Source organism: Cnephaeus nilssonii (assembly GCF_951640355.1).
Source record: "Cnephaeus nilssonii genome assembly, chromosome: X".
In the NCBI taxonomy this organism is placed as follows: Eukaryota; Metazoa; Chordata; class Mammalia; order Chiroptera; family Vespertilionidae; genus Cnephaeus; species Cnephaeus nilssonii.
Genome location: NC_137071.1, coordinates 52,245,038 through 52,267,717, shown reverse-complemented (window position 1 = coordinate 52,267,717; position 22,680 = coordinate 52,245,038). Strand labels below are relative to the sequence as shown.

The following is a 22,680-nucleotide window of genomic DNA, read 5'->3' as shown; positions in this document are numbered from 1 at the left end:
AATGAGAAATCAACTACAGTAAAAATACCCAGAAATATTCATACACATGGTGGCTAAATAGCATGTTATTAAACAATAAATAGGTTACCAATGAGATCAAGAAAGAAATCAAAAACTTCCTGAAAACAAATGAAAATGAACATACAACACCCCTATATCTCTGGGACACAGCAAAAGCAATCTTGAGAGGAAATTTCATAGCACTACAAGCCTACATCAGAGAGAGAGAGAGAGAGAGAGAGAGAGAGAGAGAGAGAGAGAGAGAGAGAGAGAGAAATTAATATTAAACTATTTAACCCTACAACTTAAATAACTAGAAAGAGGACAACAAGAAAAGCCCCGAGTAAGTAGAAGGAAGAAAATAATAAAGGTTAGAGCAGAGCCCTGCCTTTGTGGCTCAGCAGTTGAGCTTCGAGCCAGGAACCAAGAGTTTGCCAGTTCAGTTCCCGGTCAGGGAACATGCCTGGGTAGTGGGCTTGATCTCCAGTGGGGGACATACGGGAAGCAGCCGATTTATGATGTTCCTCTGTCATCAATGTTTCTATCTCTCTACCCCTCTCCCTCTCCCTCTCCCTCAAAATCAATTTAAAACATTTTTAAATATGTATTTTTAAAAAAGACTAAAGCACAAATAAATGACATAGAGACTAAAAAAAATTTTTTTAAAAATCAATGAAACCAAGAACTGGTTCTTTGAAAGGATAAACAAGCTTGATGAACTGCTAGCCAGACTCATCAAGAAACAAAGAGAGCCATAGCTGATCTGGCTCAGTGGACAGAGCATCGGCCTGTGGACTGAAGGCTCCCAGGTTCGATTCTTGTCAAGGGCACATGCCCGGGTTGCGGGCTCGATCCCCATTAGTGGGCGTGCAGGTGAAAATCAATCAATGATTTTCTCTCATCATTGATGTTTCTATATCTCTCCTCTCCTCCTCTCTCTGAAATCAATAAAAATATATTTTAAAAAAATTTTTAAAAGATACAAAGAGGACCCAAATAAATAAAATCAAAAATGAAAGTTGTGAAGTAACAACTGACACCACAGAAATACCAAGGCTTGTAAGAAAATACTCTGAATAACTATATGCCAACAAGCTGGACAATGTGGATGAAATGGACAAATTCCTAGAAAAATACAATCTCCAAAAACTGGATCAGGAAGATTCAGAAAACCTGAATGGGCCAATAGCAACTGAGGAAATAGAAGCAGTAATCAAAAAAACTCCCAGCAAACAAAAGCGCTGGTCCTGATGGCTTCACAGGGCAGTTTTACCAAACATTCAAAGAACTAACACCTGTACTCCTCAAACTATTCCAAAAAATTCAAGAGGAAGGAACACTTCAAAGCTCTTTTTATGAGGGAGACCAGCATTATCCTAATTCCAGAACCAGAAAAATACACTACAAAGAGAATTACAGGCTAATATCCCTGATGAACATAGATGCTAAAATCCTCAACAAGCCTGGCTGGTGTGGCTCACTGGTTGAGCATTGACCTATGAAACAGGAGGCCATAGTTCGATTCCTGGGCAGGGCACATGCAAGAATTGTGGGTTCGATCCCCAGATATGCAGAAGGGAGCCTATCAATGATTCTCATTTTGTTGTTGTTGTTAATCCTCACACAAGGATATTTTTCCTTTGATTTTTAGGGAGATTAGAAGAGACAGAAGCCAATCAATGTGTCAAGGGCATGTGCCCTTGACAAGAGAGAAACATCAATGTGAGAGAAACACATTGACTGGTTGCCTCCTGCAAGAGCCCTGACCAGGGCCTGGCCCAGGGAGGAGCCTGCAACCAAGGTACATTCCCTTGACCAGAATCAAACCCAGGACCCTTTGGACTGCAGGCTGACACTCTATCCACTGATAAAGTGAGCCAAATTGGCTGGGGCCAATGTTTCTCTTTCACCATTGATGTTCCTATCATTCTCTCCTTCTCCCTTCCTCTTTAAAATCAATAAAAATATTTAAATAATAAATAAAATCCTCAACAAAATATTAGCAAATCGGATCCATCAATATATTAAAAAGATCATATACCATGACCAAGTGGGGTTTAGTCCATAGACGCAGGATGGTATAATATTTACAAATCAATAAACGTGATACATCACATAAACAAAGATGCCTTATCTAACTAATGCAGGAGGCTGGTGAAGTCAGAACCACTTTCTCAGTAAGGAAAATAACCATAGTAAAAAAGACTAGGTTTGAGCTGATTGCTTGTTTTTCTTTTTTAAATATATTTTTATTGATTTCAGAGAAGGGAGAGGGAGAGATAGAAAGATCAATGATGAGAGAGAATCATTGATTGGCTGCCTCCTGCACGCCCCTTAATGGGGATCAAGCCCACAACCCGGGCATGTGACCTTTACTGGAATTGAACCTGGGACCCTCAGTCCGCAGGCCAATGCTCTATCCACTGAGCCAAACCGGCTAGGGCTGACTGCTTGTTTCATTAGCAACAAATTTATATGCTACCTATTGTGTCTTTAGACTGATATTTCCCAACATGAACAATAATTTTACCTGACAAAGTACTTAGATCCTTTACTACAGAACCAAAATTTGATTTCTTATTTTCAATAATCCTCACCTTAGGATATTTTTTCCATTGATTTTTTTTTTTTAAGAGAGAGTGAAATGGAGGGGGAGAGACAGAGAAAAACATTGACATGAGAGAGACATATTAATTGGTTGCCTCCCACACGAGCCTCTACCAGGAACAGAGCCTCGAACAGAGCCTCAACTAGGAACCGGGGATTGAGCCTGCAACCAAGATACGTGCCCTTGACTGGAATCGAACCCAGGACCCTTTAGCCTGCAGGCCGACGCTATAGCCACTGAGCCAAACGGCTAGGGCAAAATAGAGTTTTTAGTTATTGGAGTTTTTAGTTATTGGCTAAATGACTATTCATCCCCACTGAAGCACAAATAAGACAAAGGAGGAGGGAATTTGGCCCAAAGTCACAAAGTTAAATTGTAAGAAAGAAGTCTATTCAATAGAAGCAATTTTCCAAAGATCAATTAACATCCTTATAAGAGTTAAAAGTTTATATTCTTCATCAGCCAAGAGCCTACTCTCAGTGAAAATTTTTTCCAATTATAAGAGTTACTAAAAGCCCAGTGTGCGAAATCGTGCAGCCCCGCCCACCCCATTGGGTTTGTTTTGCTGCGCCCGCCGCCAGCTGCGGTGGGCCTCACGAGCTCATTTGTGCCTGGCTGGTAGAGCCTAGGCTGCTCTGAACCGTTTGGCTCATTCCCTTAGTAACAGCTTTTACCTTGGGCCTCAATTCCTCTCCCAGCCTGCGCCCTTCCCCTGTGTGCCGCCTTCCGCCGCCACAGGTCGCGTGTGCCCCCGCCCCTCCCACCACCACCACCCCCCCCCCCCCGCCCCCAGCAGGAACACCTCCGCTCGCCACCTGGGGACCCGCGCCGCGCTCCCCACCCCCGCCTGCCTGACGCCCATCCCCTGCGCCTTCTTCACCCTACGACCCCTGGAGAGCCTGCGGAGAGCCAGCGCTGGGGGACTCCCCTGAGTCCCAGAGTCCCACCCCACGGGGCCAGTCCCTGTCAGCGCCCGCGGGTATGCAGCATCAAGTCCCTGCCCACCCGCGTGTGCCTGGCAACGTCGCAGCCCCGCCCACCCACACGCGCCCCACCTATCCACACACTGCGAGAGCCGCTGCTCATTTGGTCATGATGCCATAACAGCATCACGACAACAAGCCTTTTATGATATAGACAGTGCTCTATAAAAGTACAAGCTAATCAAGTAAACAATGAGAAACACAAATTTTAGCATGGCCTGTGATAATGTCAACTTAAATCCAGAGAATCCAAACACCTCCCTGTACCCTATTTGCCAATCTTCCTTCCAAGTATTCTGGTTAAACTACTCACAGGTAAATTTATTCCTCCTCTCTTGAAAGGGCTGGGTGGTTAGGAATCAAATGACCAAGTCCAAAAGGTAGAAAAATAGACTCAATGAACATATAAAAAAACATAAACCAAAAAAACAGTCATTTCATAACTTACTTATTGGTTGATGACTACATAAGAGCCCTGATTCTTTATTTACTTTCCTTAAAACACTCCCCTCCAGTTTTAAATGTATAAAAATGTATTCATCATCAATAATTGTTGGTCAGATGCTAGGCAATATTTAAGAGAGAGAATTCTTACCTCTTTAGCTGATACTGATTTAAGTTCTTCTGGATCCAATATATCTATCCTGAGTTTCTCAAAATTTTTCCGAAATTCAGAATAGATTTGGTCATCCACTTTGGTGAGTTTCAGGAACTGTGGGTCAACTGATGAAATCAGCTGCCAGACAATAAGACAACATACATATGCTAGTCTCTAATTTACTACACTTCTATTCCCCCTTCCTCAAAAAACTTACGGTTTTCAGGGCAGAAGAGTTCATTAGGAAGTATATAAACAGCTTAGGTTTGAGATGAAATCATGCGATAGTTTTAAAGGGTCATAATACCCTACAGTCCATTTCACCAATTCAGATACTTTTGGCTTTGGCACTGCCTGGCTATTGCCCTCTGTTGTTCATCCATTCAGTCAACAAGTATTTATTAAGTGCCTACTATGGGCCCAGCACCCTTTTCTCAGTTAGCAACAGAAATATGGGAAAAGAAGCTCAACTCCTCATTATCAAGACAAAATTCACTTCCACACCCCTGTTCTCTGTAGGTAAGATCTTACAGTAATAAAAATTATCTCCAAAACACAATTGTTTACATTGCTGAGAATAGTGATTAGCAGAAAATCAAACAGTACATGTTTAATTCTGCTTAATAATGATGACAGACAACTCACCTTGTAGTAGACTTCAGCATGCTGCATTGCTCTCATGGCCCATGCCATTTCAATATCAGGCTGCAAAGGAGTAAAAAATGACAGGTCAGGGACATTAAAAATAGCGTCAGAGTAAGTAGCTGCTGCACGAACATGCTCCCAGGGCCAAATGGAAATTACAACTAAAATACAGAAAAACTTCCTGAATAATCACCAGAAGATTCACTAGAGAGAACCCTGATAACCAAAGATGGAAAGTAGAGACTGCATAAAGACTGAGAGGAGGGGTGGAGGCACAAAAAGGGCTGGCCAGGCTTCCACAGACAGCAACTAAAGTTCTGGAGAGATATCTCAGCTGTGGGGGGATGCCACTGAGAACTCTGGGGTCTAATCCCCAAGCTGGGCCCCCAAGCAGAGAACACCAGAACTGAGAAGGATACCCACATAACATCTGGCTTTGAAAAGCAGCAGGGTCGCTGTCAGCCAGGGAGAGACAGTTGGAAATGCAGGTCCTCTCTACAAGGGCCAATGCACAAAATTTCCTGTGGACACTCACCTGTGCTGTGGCAGAGGAAGGGCAGAATGGACTGGAGCTGTGTAAGCAGAAGTCAGGATAGGAGGCTCTGAGGTTAGAGCTTAGAAAGCAGACACCCCGTTTCCTGTGCCAAGTCATTCGCTCATGCTGCAGAGATCATCTTTCTCATGCAGACATTTGCTATACAGGCAACCTTGCCTGGGGGGAAGACAGTTGATCCACCTATTGGAAAACACCCTCTCCCCCCCCCCCCCCCCCCCCCGCAGTGCAAAGTTGCTCAGGCCCATTAAGAGACTGAGAATAAGTTAGTCTCCAGACAGAAGCAACTGCTCTACCCTGTTGAAAAAAATTCTTGCCATGCCTGTGGATGATTGCCTGGGGGCAATCAAGACAAAATCCTATCAGTCTGTAGACAGAGGCAGTTTCTGGAGGCTATAAGTCTGTCTGATCTAACTAGTCAGAAACAGCGTTTGACACTCTCCTGTACCAGATATTGAGAGACTTCGCAAATCATACAGAGTCACATGCCCAAACAAGCAGCCAAAATGAGAAGATAAAGAAACAACCCCCAAATGAAAGAACAAGAGAATTCTCAAGAAGAAGAGCAAAATACAATGGAGATAAGAAATTTATCTCATCCCTAGCTGGTTTGGCTCGGTGGATAGAGTGTCAGCCTGCAGAATGAGGGTCCTGGGTTAGATTGTGGTTAAGGCCACATGCCCAGGAAATGGGCTCAATCCCCAGTAAAAGGAGTGCCGGAGGCAGCCAATCAATGATTCTCTCTCATCATTGATGTTTTTATCTCTCTCCCTCTCCCTTCCTCTATGAAATGAATAAAAGTATACTAAAAAAAAGAAATTATCTCATACAGATTTCAAAATAATGATGATAAAGATGCTCAACAACATGAGGAAAGATATAATATCTATGAAAACAAAAATAAAGAATGACATAGCACAAATACAGAACACATTGGAAGGAATACACAGCAGATTAGGGGAAGCTGAGGATCAAATCAGTGAATTAGAAGACAGAGTTGAAAATATCACTCAATCAGAAAACCAGAAAAAGAAACAATTAAAAAACAGGAGAACAGCTTAAGGGAGATGTGAGACAATGTGAAACATAACAATATAAGAATAGCAGGTGTGCCAGAAGAGGCAGAAAGGGAGAAAGGCATAGAGAAGGTGTTTGAAGAATAATGGAAGAAAATTTCCCTAACCTGATACAGGAAAAAGTCACACAAGTTCAGGAGGCACAGAGAACCCCAAACAAGCCCACACCCAGACACATCATAATTAAAAAGCCAAAAATTAAAGACAAAGAGAGAATCTTAAAGGCAACAAGAGAAAAGAAAACGATTACCTACAAAGGAGCTCCAATAAGGCTGACACCTGACATCTCATCAGAAATCCTACAGGCCAAAAAGTAATAACATGAAAGCAAGTCTCTAAAACCAAGATTACTATATCCAGGAAGGCTATTATTCAAAATAGATGGTCAAATAAAGAACTTCCCGGACAAAAAAAAAAGGCTAAAGGAGTACATCATCACCAAGCCAACATTATAAGAAAGGCCCTTGGAGGAACCAAGATGGCGGCATAGGTAAACGCCTGTACTTGCTGCCTCCCACAACCATATCAAAATTACAACTAAAATATAGAACCGTGGGAAAGCTGGCTGAGTGGAAGTACTACAAATAGAGAGGTAAAGAAGAAAATGCAATGAGACTCATAGCAGGTGCGGAGACGCAGAATGGGCTGGTCCATCACCCAGGTGTGACGTTTTTTAATTGGGAGGGAGATTGCCTCTGCAGAGGCTGCCTGGAGGAGCAAGGAGTCCCAGCCCCACACCAGGACAACGCCAGCACAGAGACCACACCATCTTGAAGAACAGAACTGCTTGAGACTAGAATCCTAGCCTTGCCACTACCTAATTTGTTCTCAGTCGTAAATCGGAACCCTATAGCCACTCGGGTAAAAGACCTGCGACCACAGCTGTAGACCCACAGACACCTAGACTCCAGGCACCCCGGCCGCAGATTTCTGTGAGTCACAGAGCCAATCCCCCTCCCCGCTGGCCCACGGCAGTGGCATAGGAACTGCAAGACCCTCTCCACGCAAACAGGCCTCCTGCCCACACACAGCAGCAGTTCTACCTGAATTTGAGCCTGGGCACGTTATCTTGGGGAGTTTCCCGCGACCAGACCCCATGCCCACACAGGGTGGCTGCGCTGAATTTGAGCCTCGGTGCATGGACACAGGGAGTTTGTCTCCCACAGTTCACACCCACGTTACCAGACCCCGCGCCCACACAGGAAGCTGCACTGAATTTGAGCCTGGGAGCTCGAACTCAGGGAGTCTGTTTCCCGCGACCAACCCCACAGGGCGACAGTGCCACCTAACTTCAATTCAGGGAAAGCACACACCGAAGGCTGTTTTCCTCAGAACAGGAGTGGACCTCCTGCTGACAGGGCGACTGGGCAACCCGGTCCCGCAAGAATCAGGGACCCTGATTCTCTTCACAAGAGGCAGAACTGAGCACCAGTAACTTGCTGTTTCTCATCCTGCTCGCCTGGGATCCCTGATTCCCAGTGCATTCACACTAAGAGCCAGTGACTCCAATTCTTGGCGCATGTGCACACAGGGACCCTGATTCTTGGCAGGAGACTGTACCAAGCAACAGACACTCTGATACTCGATTCTTGGGGTGGGCACAGGGGGTCTCTGACCCCTGACATGCGCTAGGGGACTCTGAGTTTGGGCATGTGCGAGCAGGGTCTCTGTTTCTGCATGGCACAGGAGGGGTCCCTGATTCTAGGTGCACACATGAAGCCACAAAAGCACTGGTGACTCTGATCCTGAGCAAGCCTGGTTCCCACTAACCCATGACAGCCACACATCTTGGGGTGGGAGTTCTTCAGTGACACTTGGGGGGTGCGAAGCTCCCAATGCATACAACATTGATCCCCACAACTCAACATTTGAACCTTCTGGTGATAGAATAGGGAGACAATAAAATAATCCCCAGAGGAAAGAAAAGGAGGCATTGCCAAGAAAGGAAATAAGTGAAACCGAGGCATGCAAAATGACAGAAAAAAATTCAGAGTAATGGTCATGCAGTTCATACACTGCATGGACGAGAAAATCAACAACCTATGCAAAATCCAGGAAGAAATAAAAAGTGATATACCTACAATCAAAAACACCATGGAAGGTTTCAACAGCAGACTAGAAAAAGCAGAGGAATGAATTAGTGAGTTAGAATATAAGGTACAGAAACAAGCCAAATCTGAACAGCAACTGGAAGAAAAATTTTAAAAACAGGAGGAGAGCTAAGGGAGCTTTGGGACAATGCAAAACAAAGTAACATACGTACAATAGGGCTGACAAAAGGACAAGAAGAGCAGCAAGGATTAGAAAATCTATTTGAAGAAATAATGACAGAAAACTTCCCTGATATAGGGAAGAAAATGTTACAAAAGTACAGAGAGTCCCAAGCAAGATGATACCAAAAGACCCACACAAAGACACGTCATAATTACAATGGCAAATGTTAACAACAAAGAGAGAATCTTAAAGGCTCCAAGAGAGAGAGAGAGAGTTACCTACAAAGGAGCCCCCATCAGATTATCAAATGATTTCTCAAAAGAAACACATCAAGCTAGAAGGGAATGGAAGGAGGTATACAAAGTGAGGCAAAGCAAAGGACTGAATCCAAGAATCCAGCAAGACTATCAATCAAAATTGAAGGGGAAATCAGGAGCTTAACACACAAAAAAAGACTAAGGGAATTTATCACTACCAAGCCAGCAATGAAAGAAATGCTAAAGGGAATGCTGTAAAAAGAAGAAATAGAAAGGGAGGAAGGAAGACAGGCATGAAATACAGAAATGGCTACAAACAAGTTCCTATCAATAATAACATTAAACGTAAATGGATTAAATGCTCCAAACAAAAGACATCAAGTGAGTAAAGGGATAAGAAAACATGACCCAAAAAATGCTGTTTACAGGAGACCCACCTCAGAACAAGGGACTCACACAGACTGAAAGTGAAGGGATGGAAAAATATCTATCAGGCAAATGGAAATGAAAAAAAAAAAAAGCTGGGGTAGCAATACTTATATCTGACAAAATAAACCTCAAAGTGAAGACTATAACAAGAGACAAGAAAGGCCACTTAATAATTCAAAGGGAACGGTACAACAAGAGGATATGACTCTGGTAAATATATATGCACCCAATGCAGGAGCACCCAAATACATAAAAAAAAAATTCTAGAAGGTATCAGGGGTGAGATTGAAAGCGACACAATCAGAGTAGGAGACTTTAATACCCGATTAACATCACTGGATAAATCCTCTAGACAAAAATTAGCAAAGAAACATCATTCCTAAACAACTCACTAGATCAGTTGGACTTAATCTACATCTTTAGAACATTCCAACCGAGACTACAGAATATACATTCTTCTCAAGCGCACATGGGACATTTTCAAAGACAGACCACATATTGGGACACAGGCAAAGTCTCTCCAAACTCAAGGGGACTGAAATTATATCAAGCATCTTCTCAGATCACAATGGCATAAAATTAGAAATCAACTATAGTAAAAACAATCAAAACAAGTCAAACACTTGGAGGCTGAATAGCACACTATTAAACAATGAGGGGGTTACCAAAGACATCAAAGAAGAAATAAAACACATCCTGGAAACAAAAAACAATGAAAACACTACAATCCAAAATCATTGGGACACAATGAAAAGAGTACTGAGAGGGAAGTTCATAGCATTACAGGCCAACCTCAAAAAAAAAAAAAAAAGGAAAGAAAACTGATAATAAAACATCTAACTCTGCAACTTGAAGAATTAGAAAGGGAGCAACAAGAAAAGCCCAGAGTGAGCACAAGGAAGGAAAAACTAAGATCAGAGCAAAAATAAAGGACATAACACACACACACACAAAAAAAAAATATCAATGAAACTAACAAGAGCTGCTTCTTTGAAAGGATAAACAAGATTGATGAACCTCTAGCCAGGTTCACCGAGAAGCAAAGAGAGAGGACCCAAAGAAACAAAATCAGAAACAAAAGAGGTGAAATAACAAGACCCCAGAGAAATACGAAAAATCATAAAAAAAAAAAATACTATGAGCAACTCTACTCCAACAAACTGGTAAACCTTGAAGAAATGGACATATTCCTAAAAAAAAATACGACCTTCCAAAACACAACCATGATGAACAAAAAAATCTGAATAGGCCAATAACTATGGAGGAAAATTAAGCAGTAAACAAAAAACTTCCAACACACGAAAGCCCTGGACCAGACGGCTTCACAGGGGAGTTTTATCAAACATTCAAAGAAGAAATAAAACTTATCTTCCTCAGACTATTCAAAAAAATTCAAGAAGAAGGAGCACTTCCAAGCTCTTTCTACGAAGCCAGCATTACCCTAATCCCAAAACCAGATAAAGACAACAAAACGAAAGAGAATTACAGGCCAATATCCCTCATGAACATAGACGCCAAAATCCTCAAAAAAATTCTACCAAATCGAATCCAGTTATACATTAGAAGATTCATACAACATGACCAAGTGGAATTTATCCCAGGGATGCAAGGATGGTACAATATCCACAAATCAATAAATGTGATACACCATATAAACAAACTGAGAGATAAAAAACCATATAATCATATCCATTGATGCAGAAAAAGCATTTGACAAAATCCAACACCAATTCTTGATAAAAACCCTCAAAAGGTAAGAATAGAAGGATCATACCTCAACATAATAAAAGCCACATATGACAAACCCACAGCCAACATCATACTCAATGGACAAAAACTAAAACCATTTCCCCTAAGAACAAGAACAAGACAGGGATGCCCACTCTCACCACTCCTGTTCGACATAGTACTGGAAGTATTAACCATTGCGATCAGACAAGAAGAAGAAGAAATAAAAGGCATCCAAATTGAAAAAGAAGAAGTAAAACTGTTCTTATTTTCAGATGACATGATATTCTACATAGAAAAACCCAAAGATTCCATCAAAAAACTACTAAACCTAATAAATGAATTAGGCAATGTAACAGGATACAAAGTTAACACCCAAAAGTCTATGGCTTTTCTATACACCAATAAGGAACTCACAGAAAGAAAAATTTAAAGAGCAATCCAATTTACCATTACAACAAAAAAAATTAAGATACCACAGAATAAACTTAACCAAGGAGATAAAGGACCTGTATTCAGAATATTTCAGAATGCTGAAAAAAGAGAGGGAGAAATGAAAAAATGGAAGAATATACCATGTTCATGGATTGGTAGAATCAACATCATTAAAATGGCCATACTACCCAAAGCAATCTATAAATTAAATGCAATCCTCTTTAAAATATGAACGGCATACTTCAAAGACCTAGAACAAATTCTCCAAAAATTCATCTGGAATAAAAAAAAAGACCCCAAATAGCTGCAGCAATCTTGAGAAAGAAGAACAATTTTGGAGGGATCACAATACCAGATATCAAGCTACACTACAAAGCCACTGTTCTCAAAACTGCCTGGTACTGGCACGAGAACAGACATATAGACGAGTAGAACAGAAAAGAGAACCCAGAAATTGACACAAACCATTATGCTCAATTAATATTTGACAAAGGAGGCAAGACCATACAATGGAGTCAAGACCCAAGCCATTATGCTCAATTAATATTTGACAGAGGAGGCATGAACATACACTGGAGTCAAGACAGTCTCTTCAATAAATGGTGTTGGGAAAACTGGACAGATACTTGCAAAAAAATGAAACTACACCACCAACTTACACCATACACAAAAATAAACTCAAAATGGATAAAGGAGTTAAACATAAGATGAGAAACCATAAAAACCTTAGAAGAAGCCATAGGCAGTAAAATAGCAGACATTTGTCGTAGCGATATATTTAACGATACAGCAATGGAAACTAAGGAGAAAATAAACAAATGGGACTACATCACAATAAAAAGCTTTTGCACAGCAAAAGAAACCATCAGCAAAACTACAAGAAAGCCCACCACATGGGAGAACATATTTGCCAATATTATCTCTGATAAGGTTTTAATGTCGAACAGTTACAGAGAACTCATACAACTTAACAAAAGGAAGATAAACAACCCAATCAAAAAATGGGCAAAGGACCTAAATAGACACTTTTTGAAAGAGGACATTCAGAAAGCCAAGACACATATGAAAACATGCTCCAAGTTACTAATTATATAAGAGATGCAAATCAAAACAACGAGGTACCACCTCACACCTGACAAAATGGCTATTATCAACAAATAAACAAATGACAAGTGCTGGAGAGGATGGGGAGAAAAAGGAACCCTCATGCACTGCTGGCCGGAATGCAGACTGGTGCAGCCACTGTGAAAAACAGTATGGCATTTCCTCAAAAAACTAAAAATGGAACTGCCATTTGACCCAGTAATACCACTTCTAGGAATATATCCCAAGAAAACAGAAACACCAATAAGAAAGGATATATGTACCCCTATGTTCATAGCAGCACAATTCACCATAGCTAAGATTTGGAAACAGCCTAAATGCCCATCAGCAGATGAGTGGATTAGAAAATTGTGGTACATCTACACAATGCAATACTGAGCTGCTATAGAAAAGAAAGAATTCTTACCATTTGTAACATCTCATGGATGGACCTGGAGAGCATTATGCTAAGTGAAATAAGCCAATGAAAGAAAAATACGTGATCTCACTCATTTATGGATAATAAAAAACATTTTAAACTGATGAACAAAAATATACAGAGGCAGAGAAGCATCAAACAGACTGTCAAACAACAGCAGGAAGACTGGGGAGTGTGTGTATGTGTGTGGGGAGGGGGGGGGAGGTAAAATATCAACCGGACTTGTATGCATGCATATAAGCATAACCAATGGATGCAAGACACTGGGAGAGGGGTGAGGGCATGTGCCAGGAGGTAGGGGAGGCTGGGGGAAGGTAAATTGGGGGAAAAAAGGAGACTACGTACTATGAATTTTAATACTTAAAACAATAGTAAAAAATAATAATAAAAATTTTTTAAAAAGAATCTTCTAAAAACCTCCGAGGAACTTAGTGAGACCTTCTAGGATCTAAGTGAGAATGCCAAAAAAAAAAAAAAAAAAGGAAAAGGACCAGTCAAAATTAAGCATACACTGACTGAAATAAAGAATAATATACAGGGATTCAACAGCAGACTAGAGGATCCAAAAATCAAGTCAATGATTTGAAATACGATGAAGCAAAAAAACACCCAACCTGAAAAGCAAAAAGAAAAAAGAATCCAAAAGTATGAAGATAGTGTAAGGAGCCTCTGGGACAACTTCAAGCATACCAATATCATAATTATGGGGTGCCGGAAGAAAAGAGAGAGCAAGATATTGAAAACCTATTTGAAGCAATAATAACAGAAAACTTCCCCTACCTAGTGAAAGAAATAGTCGTAAACAGGAAGTGCAGAGAACCCCAAACAAAAGGAATGCAAAGAGGACCACTCCAAGACACATCATAATTAAAGTGTCAAGGGCAAAAGACAAAGAGAGAATCTTAAAAGCAGCAAGAGAAAAACAGTTAGTTACCTACAAGGGAGTACTCATATGACTGTCAGCTGATTTCTAAACAGAAATGATGCAGGCCAGAAGGGAGTGGCGGGGAGAAAGATGGCGACCGGCAGGAAGGTAGGGAGAGAGAGAGTGTGAGTGAGGAACCCATAGAGGAGAGTGTAGACGTGTGTGGTGTGTGTGTGTGTGTGTATGAGCTAGGGTCAGTTAGATTCTGCAGGTCTTCCAAGGGGCTGCCTAACCGGGCAGTCCTAGACGGCGGAGCCCCGCGCACAAAGCGGACACTTCTCGGCGGCTGGTGTGGACGCGGAGACCACGCCATCTTGAGAAACAGAGCTGCCTGAGACTCGAATCCTGGCTTCTGACACAAACCAGGGCCCTGCAGCCACTGGGGACAGAGAACTGCTATCACAGCTTCTGACCAACAAACAACAAGAATCCAGACTTCCCGGCAGATTTCCGTGAGTCAAAGAGCCTATCCCCAAAACACTGAACAGCTGCGAGCACCAGAACACCGGTCCCCTATCAGCGCAAACATTCAGATTCAAAGGAACCCTTCACTGAACCACGGAAAGGTCAGATTTCGCCTGAAATAAGGTGTGGTTTCTAATCCCCGCGGTGGGAGGGAAGTGCGCGAGCCGTGGGACCGGCGAGAACCGGGAGGTCTGTGCCTAGAAAAATCGGCGGCAGTTGGAGCTGCCGTGAGCCGTGAATGTGGAAGGGGGTCCTCTGAGCTGCTAACAGAATTGACCTCTTAAAAGCAACTCATTTTAATCTGACGAGGAGGATCAGACTAAGAATTTTCAAAGGAGTGCGGGCTCCTTAGTCTGGCGCACAGACCCACTGTCCGCACACTTGGGCTCTTTCCGACTCTGATTACTAAGCCCAATACATAGGAAAACCCAGGTGGAAAAACCCTGAAAGACTGCAGGGGGAAGTTGTTTTTTCGTAACCTGGGAACAGAGCTGGCTGTGACCATCAGAGAGGCAGCTCTGAGGCGCACACCTTCACAAACCGGTAGTGAGTGCCATAGAGGGGAAAAAAAAAAAACTAGAGAGGCCCGGAAGTCAATTCAGAAACACTGCCACCCAGGGGCTAAAACGCTACTTGTCTCTGGTGTAATCAAAAACAAATACGAGAAATTAAGACACGGCCGGATTAAAAAGCAGGACTGGCTTACAAGACTGAGAAGCAGTGGAACGAAGCTGAACTGAAATACCGCCCAGACTGGGAAACAGGCATACCAAACAGAATAATAGAGGAAGTGAATGACAACCGCTACTGCATATTTTAGACTTCCTATTTTTTAATTTTAAATTCTTTTTTCAATTTTTTTAAATTTTTTTATTCTAATTTTTTTATTTTCATTTTTTGCATCTTTTACTTAAGAAACTAATTGTTTTTCTTTTTCCTCACTCGATTTTCACCTTTTTAATTCTTACATTTTTATTTTCAATCAGCATTATTATTACTATTATTTTACCTTTTTTTTTTAATGTCATTTGATTTTCCCTTTTTTGTATTTTGGGATTAGTGTCCTACATTCTATTTGCATCTTTCCCTTGCCCTATCTCAACGCTAACATTTTGCCATCACTCTCCTCCTAAACTTTCCCCTTTTGGTCTCCTGTTTTTCTTAACCCTTTCTGGCTATAGATTTTCCCTACTTTTTCAGTTTACCCTCTGCTAAAATTTCACCCTACTTATATATCTAATTCCCAACCCCCTGCTCCAAATCCATACATACCTCTCTCTACGCTACCAAAAAAAATTATCTTTCCCTCTGGCCTTTTGTTGTTGTTTGCTTGAATGTTGATTAGATTGAATTTTTATGCTTTTTTATGAGATTGTTTTGATTATTCTTTTTGTTTGTTTGGTTGGTTCTTTTGTTTGCTTTGTTTTTGTTTGTTTTTTACTTTTGTTTTCCCTTGCCTCACTTGATATTAGTTGGTGTTGCAGTTTGTATTAATCTCCAGGCTCGTGTTGCTGGAATTTGCTGGGATTAGTGGTTGTTCTTGTGGAGTCTACTCCCCATATATATATTTTGTTCCCCTTTTCTCTCTTTGTATCGTTCTTGTGTCTCTTACTTTTTTTTCTTTTCCTTTTTTTTGTGCTCTTTTCCCAAGTTCAGATTCACACTCTTTTTTTTTTGTTTGTTTTGTTTTGTTTTGTTCTTTCTTTTTACTCTCCCTCTTCCACTCCTATTCCCTAATTTGTCTTTCTCTGGTGGTTACCTTTATTGGAGGTTATTAATATCGTGAATACAATTCTGTGCAGTGCATTGTGTGTTGTGCCTGGTTGTGTTGTATTTTGTACCTTTAAATCAACGCCAGAGAGAGAGAACTATATAACCAGACATCCGGAGAAGAGAGACCATGGGGAGACAAAGAAATAGCCCCCATAGGAAAGAGAAGCAGGCATCACCAGAAAAGGAAGTAAACGAATTAGAGGCAAACAACCTATCAGAGAAAGAATTCAGAGAAATGATCATAAGGTGGCTGAAAAGGATGGAAGACAAATTCGACAATATGAGTAAGAACCAAGAGGAAATGAAGAAGAACCAAGAATAAATGAAAAATGACATCACTGCTGTAAAGAACTCAATAGAAAGCATCAAGAGTAGACTAAAAGAAGCAGAGGACCGCATAAGTGAGCTAGAAGACAAGATGGAAAAAAATACCCAATTACAACAGCTTCTAGAAACAAAAATTAGAAAGCATGAGGAGAGCCTAAGGGAACTTTGGGACAACACAAAACAAAACAACATCAGGATAATAGGGGTACCAGAAGGAAAGGAAACGGAGCAAGGAATAGAAAACCTGTTAGAAGAAATAATAACAGAAAACTTCCCTGATATAGGGAAAAAAAACCCCACACAAATCCAAGAAGCTCACAGAGTTCCAAGCAAAATGAACCCCAAAAGACCGACGCCAAGGCACATTATAATTAAGTTGGCAAACACCAACGACAAAGTAAGAATCTTAAAAGCGGCCAGAGAGAGACAGACAGTTACATACAAAGGAACCCCCATCAGACTAGCAACTGATTTCTCAACAGAAACTCATCAGGCCAGAAGGGAATGGAATGAAATATACAATGTCATGCAAAGGAAGGGTCTCAATCCAAGAATACTGTACCCAGCAAGGCTATCAATCAAAATTGAAGGTGAAATCAGGAGCTTCACAGAGAAAAAAGGGCTAAGGGAGTTTATCACCACCAAACCAGCAATGAAAGAAATGCTAAACGGTCTGCTGTAAAAAAAAAAAAAAAGAAAGAAAGAAAGAAAGAAATAGGAAGCAAAGAAGGAACAGAGGGGTATAGAATAAAAATGGCGACAAATAAGTACCTATCAATAATAACTTTAAATGTAAATGGATTGAATGCCCCAATCAAAAGACACAGGGTAACAGATTGGATAAGAAAACAAAACCCATATATCTGCTGTCTACAGGAAACCCACCTCAAAAAAAAAAAAGGACGCATACAGACTGAGAGTAAAGGGATGGAAAAAGGTTTTCCAGGCGAATGGAAATGAAAAAAAAGCTGGGGTGGCAATACTTATATCTGACAAATTAGATCTCAACGTGAAGGACATAACAAGAGATAATGAAGGCCACTTCATAATACTAAAGGGAGAAATTCAACAAGAAGAAATAACTCTGGTAAACATATATGCACCCAATACAGGAGCACCAAGATACATTAAAAAACTCCTGGAAGATATCAAAGGAGAGATTGACAGCAATACAATCATAGTAGGAGACTTCAATACCCCACTATCACCATTGGACAAATCCTCTAAACAAAAAATCAGCAAAGAAACATCAATCCTAAATTACTCACTAGACCAGATGGAATTAATCGACATCTTCAGAACATTTCACCCCAAAACTGTGGAGAACAGTATGGAGTTTCCTCAAAAAACTGAAAATGGAACTCCCATTTGACCCAGTAATCCCACTCCTGGGAGTATATCCGAGGAAACTAGAAACACCTATCAGAAAGGATATATGCACCCCTATGTTCATAGCAGCACAATTTACAATAGCTAAGATTTGGAAACAGCCTAGGTGCCCGTCAGGCCGAGACCAAACCAGAGGGAGTCGGACCTGCATTACCACCATTTGTCCACCATCCAGAGCTGAGGGGTCAGTGCGGACATGTACTCATAGGGAACTGGTGGACATTGATATTGGGTCTCAAAAGAACTGTTGGTCCAGAAAGAAACTCACTACAGACTGATTCATTTGCCTGTCAGCATAACTATTATTGCTCGTCGCACATTCAATTCTTATAAGTATATCTCTAGTGACACATGATTTCGCTCATCTAGGGGAAATGATGAACAACATAGACTGATGAACAAGAACAGAACCAGAAACAAGGAGGCATCGATCGGACTATCGGGCCTCAGAGGGAGGATAGGGGAGGGTGGGGGGAGGGGGGAGAGATCAACCAAAGGTCTTGTGTGCATGCATAAGAGCCTAACCAATGGTTAAGTTCAACAGGGGGTTGGGGCATCCATGGGGAGGGGTGTGGGATGGGAATGGGGGGATGAGGACAAATATGTGACACCTTAATCAATAAAGAAATTAAAAAAAAAAAAAAGAAAAAAAAAGAAAACTGTGGTACATCTACACAATGGAATACTATGCTGCCATAAAAAAGAAGGAATTCTCATCATTTGCAGCAACCTGGATGGAATTGGACAATATTATACTAAGTGAAATAAGCCAGTCAATGAAAGAAAAATACCACATGATCTCACTCATTTATGGATAATAAAGAACATTATAAACTGATGAACCAAAAGATAGATACAGAGACAGTAAAGCAACAAACAGACTTTCAAATTACAGGGGGAAAGTTAGGGAGAGGGGGGGGAGATAAGAAATCAAACGAAGGACTTGTATGCATGCATATAAGCATAAACAATGGTCGCAAAACTCTGGGGGGTGAGGGCAAGTGTGGGTGTGGGGTGGGGGGGTAATGGTAAGATATGTACACATATAATACCTCAATAAAAAAAAAAAAGAAGGGAGTGGCAAGAAATATTCTAAGTGATGAATAGCAGGAACTAACTATCAAAATTACACTACCCAGCAATGTTATCATTTTTGAATTGAAGGTCACATCAAAAGCTTCACAGACAAGAAAAAGCTACAGTAGTTCATCACCACCAAACCAGTATCAAATGAAAATAGCGGCCCGGTGCCTGGAAATTCATGCACTGGAGGGGAGATCCCTCAGCCCAGCCTGCCTCCTCTCACAGTCCAGGAGCTGTCAGGTGCGGTAGGCGACCTGGCAATCAGGGGAAGGCGATGCCCCCATCAAACCTCTGCTGCTGCCACTGCCAGCAGCGCAGTCTTCAGCCGGTCCTGGTTACCAGAGCCTTAGGTGGCCCTCAGTGGCTGGGCAGCTGCCATCTGAGGCTTGCCTGCGCCACGGGAGTTGGCTGGGCTGCCAACATCCTTGGCTTGCCTGTGCCTTGGGCGTCAGCTGGGCAGCCAACATCCGAAGCTTGCCTGTGCCTCAGGATGGCCTTAGGTGGCTGGGCAGGTGACATCTGAGGCTTGCCTGCACCTAGGACATCGGCTGGGCAGCCGCCATCCAAGGCCTGCCTGAACCTTGAGCTGGCCCTGGGCCGCTGGGGAAATAAGGGCGGGTGTGGCCGCACCACGTGCCTGCCACCCCAACGTGGGGCTGAAAGGGTTGGGAAACTCCGGTGGGGCTGAGGGGACTGGGAGCCGCCATCTTATGGCTATGGGCACCTCCATCTTTGTCACGGCATGATGGTCAATTTGCATATTCCCTCTATTAGATAGGATGCTGAAGGGTAATCTTTAAGAAGATAAAGAAAAAGGTAAATATAAAAAATTATGAACAACAAAATGACAACAAATACATATCTATCAACAAGTGAATCTAAAAATCAAATGAATAAAAAAATCTCATGAACAGAATAAACTGGTGAATGGAACAGAACCAGGCGCATGGAAATGGAACACACTGACGATTCTCAGAAGGAAGGGGGTGTTGGCAGGTATGGGAAGAGATTAGACGAAGATCTTATATGTATGTATGCAGTACCTATGGACACAGACAATAGGGTGGAAAGGGCCATGGGTGGAGTGAGAACCGGGTGTTGGGGAGCTATGGGGAGAAAAAGAGGGACATCTGTAATAATCTCAACAATAAAGATTTAAAAAATTAAAAAATAGCTGTAATTCCCTATAGATAGTCCAAAATGAAAAACCATTAAACATGTCAATTTTAAAAAAAAAAAAAAAAAGAAAGAAAGAAAGGCTCTTTAAAGGGACTGCTGCAATGAGAAGAAATACAGAGAGAAACCTGGGCATACAGAATTAAATGGCAATATATAAGTACCCATCAATAATAACCTTAAGGAGAAACCAAGATGGCGGCATAGGTTAAACACCTAACCTACAGCCTGGCACGACAATTTCAAAAATACAACTAAAAGTCAAAACGGACATGATCCAGAACCACAGGAAAGCTGGCTGACTGAAACGCCCACAACTAGAAGGAAAGAGAAAACCACAAGGAAAATCAGAGGAGCCGTAAAAGCCTGAGGTATGGAGACACGGGCGGAGACACGGGCGCGCGCGCGTGCAGGGAGGATGGAGCCGGAGAGGACGGGGGCACCTGAGTGCCTGGCCGGCGTTCTCTAGCGGGAAGGAGATAAAAGCTCCAGATTGTGCTGAACCCCAGCTCCGACTGCACTGAACCCCAGTTCCGGGCGAGACCCTGGGAAGCCAGGCTCATACTGGGGGAATCTGGGCTGTAAGGCGGAAACGCAGAGGAGCGGCGAAAGGCAGAGCTCTGGAGGCGCGCACATGAATGCGCGCAGAGGACGGACTGTTGCCTGTGCCTCTGAATTGCCCTTGCGGGAAGGAGAAAAAAGCTTCGGTCTACGCTGAACCCCAGTTCCGACTGCACTGAAACCCAGTTCCGGGTGAGAATCTGGGAATCCAGATTCACTGGGGGAGAGACTAGACTGCTTGGCAGCGGGCAAAACTCCAGGGCGCCTTTCTCTCAGAGGTGTCTGCAGGGAGTACAGAGGGACACTGAGGAACACTGAGACTCAGGAACCTCATAGGGCGGAACTGATTGGCAGCCAAGGCGGTAGGCTCCACCCTGAAACCCCCCCCCCCCATCCAAGCTAAGCACAGAGGCTTTTACAATTTTGCAAGCCTAGTTGAATAAGGCTGTCTCCTGGCGTAGACACAGCTGATCCTCACAGCCAATTGGACTGGAGGTCAAATCCTCCCAGTATAACAACAGCAATCAAGGCTTAACAACACCAAGACTTTGCACTCAGCCCACAAAGGGGGGTACCAAGAGCGACCACCTAGGGAGATTGGGGAAGCTGAGTTACCGGCCCCTATAGGTCACTGACCACACAAAGCCACTCCATCAACATAGGGATGCAGCCAAAATGTGGAGACACCGAAGCAGGTCACGAATAGAAGGGATGGAAGAAAGTAAACTAATGGACGACACAGTGTTCAGAACCATATTTATAAGGTTACTTAAGAATCTTCTGGCAAAAACCGGTTTGGCTCAGTGGATGGAGCGTCGGCCTGCAGACTGAGGGGTCCCAGGTTCGATTCCGGTCGGGGGCATGTGCATTGGTTGTGGGCACATCCCCGGTAGGGGGTGTGCAGGAGGCAGCTGGTCGGTGTTTCTCTCTCATCGATGTTTCTACCTCTCTGTCCATCTCCCTTTCTCTCTGTAAAAAATCAATAAAATATGTTTGAAAAAAAAAAAAAGAATCTTCTGGAGGACCAAGATGGCGGCATAGGGCAGACCCCTGATTGTTGCCTACCACAACAATTTTGAAACTACAACTGGAAAACAGAGCAGACACCATCCAGAACCACCGGAGGGCTGGCTGAGCAGATGCTCTACGGCTAGAATAAAAGAGAGGGGGACGAGGGATGATGCTGATGCCGGTGAGCCAAAGATCACACTTTAAGAACTATGGCTTTGGCGACAAAATGGCAGCCTGGAACGTGCTTGGCGCAATTCCCCCGGTGGTCTCTGGCTGAGGGGATGGCGCCGCTTTCTGCCGAGCACGGACAGACGAGCCCCTGGTGGTCATGGGGTGGGAGGCTCCGCGCGTGCTGACCTCCGAGTCATTCGAGAATCTCTGCGCCCCGGAAGCAGCCAGGTGCGCACGCCCGGCGACCGGCTGCCGCTGCAGAACCGAGGGCTGTCGCAGCGACCTCGGACCAGCCCGCCGCCGCACAATGGGCACACCGGAGCCTCGCCGAGCCCGACACCCAGCGACTTCCGGAGCAACCGCCCCGCAGCTTTGAGAAAATGGCTGAAGGAATTGTTGAGAGGGAAATGACCGACAGGGATTGGGATCAAGAAGATGAAGTCCCACTGGGTCCCGGGTCTGGGTGGGGCCGCGCGCCCCTGGGTCCGGGCGAGGCTGGGACCCGGGTCAGGGTGAGGCTGCGCGCCCCTGGGTCCAGCAGAGGCCACGCGCCCCTGGGTCAGGGTGAGGCTGGGACCTGGGCCCGGGTGAGGCCGCACGCCCCCGGGTCCGGGTGAGGCTGGAGCCCATATCCAGGTGAGGCCGTGCTCCCCTGGGTCTGGGTGAGGCTGGATCCCGGGTCCGGGTGAGGCCGCGCGCCCCTGAGTCCGGGCGAGACCAAACCAGAGGGAGTCAGACCTGCATTACCACC

At 43.3% G+C, this 22,680-nt stretch overlaps 1 protein-coding gene across 2 annotated transcripts in view; it reads right to left on the bottom strand.

Annotated features, from left to right (window-relative positions):
• The window catches only part of PBDC1 (polysaccharide biosynthesis domain containing 1), a 62,955-nt gene that overhangs the window by 8,206 nt on the left and 32,069 nt on the right, over window positions 1-22,680 (bottom strand). For both annotated transcript variants that reach the window (XM_079765130.1, XM_079765131.1), the window contains 2 exons: window positions 4,835-4,894; window positions 4,187-4,327 (listed from right to left, as the gene is read on the bottom strand). In XM_079765130.1, coding sequence (XP_079621256.1) covers window positions 4,187-4,327; window positions 4,835-4,894 — 201 coding nt within the window. The remainder of the gene's footprint in view (window positions 1-4,186; window positions 4,328-4,834; window positions 4,895-22,680) is intronic.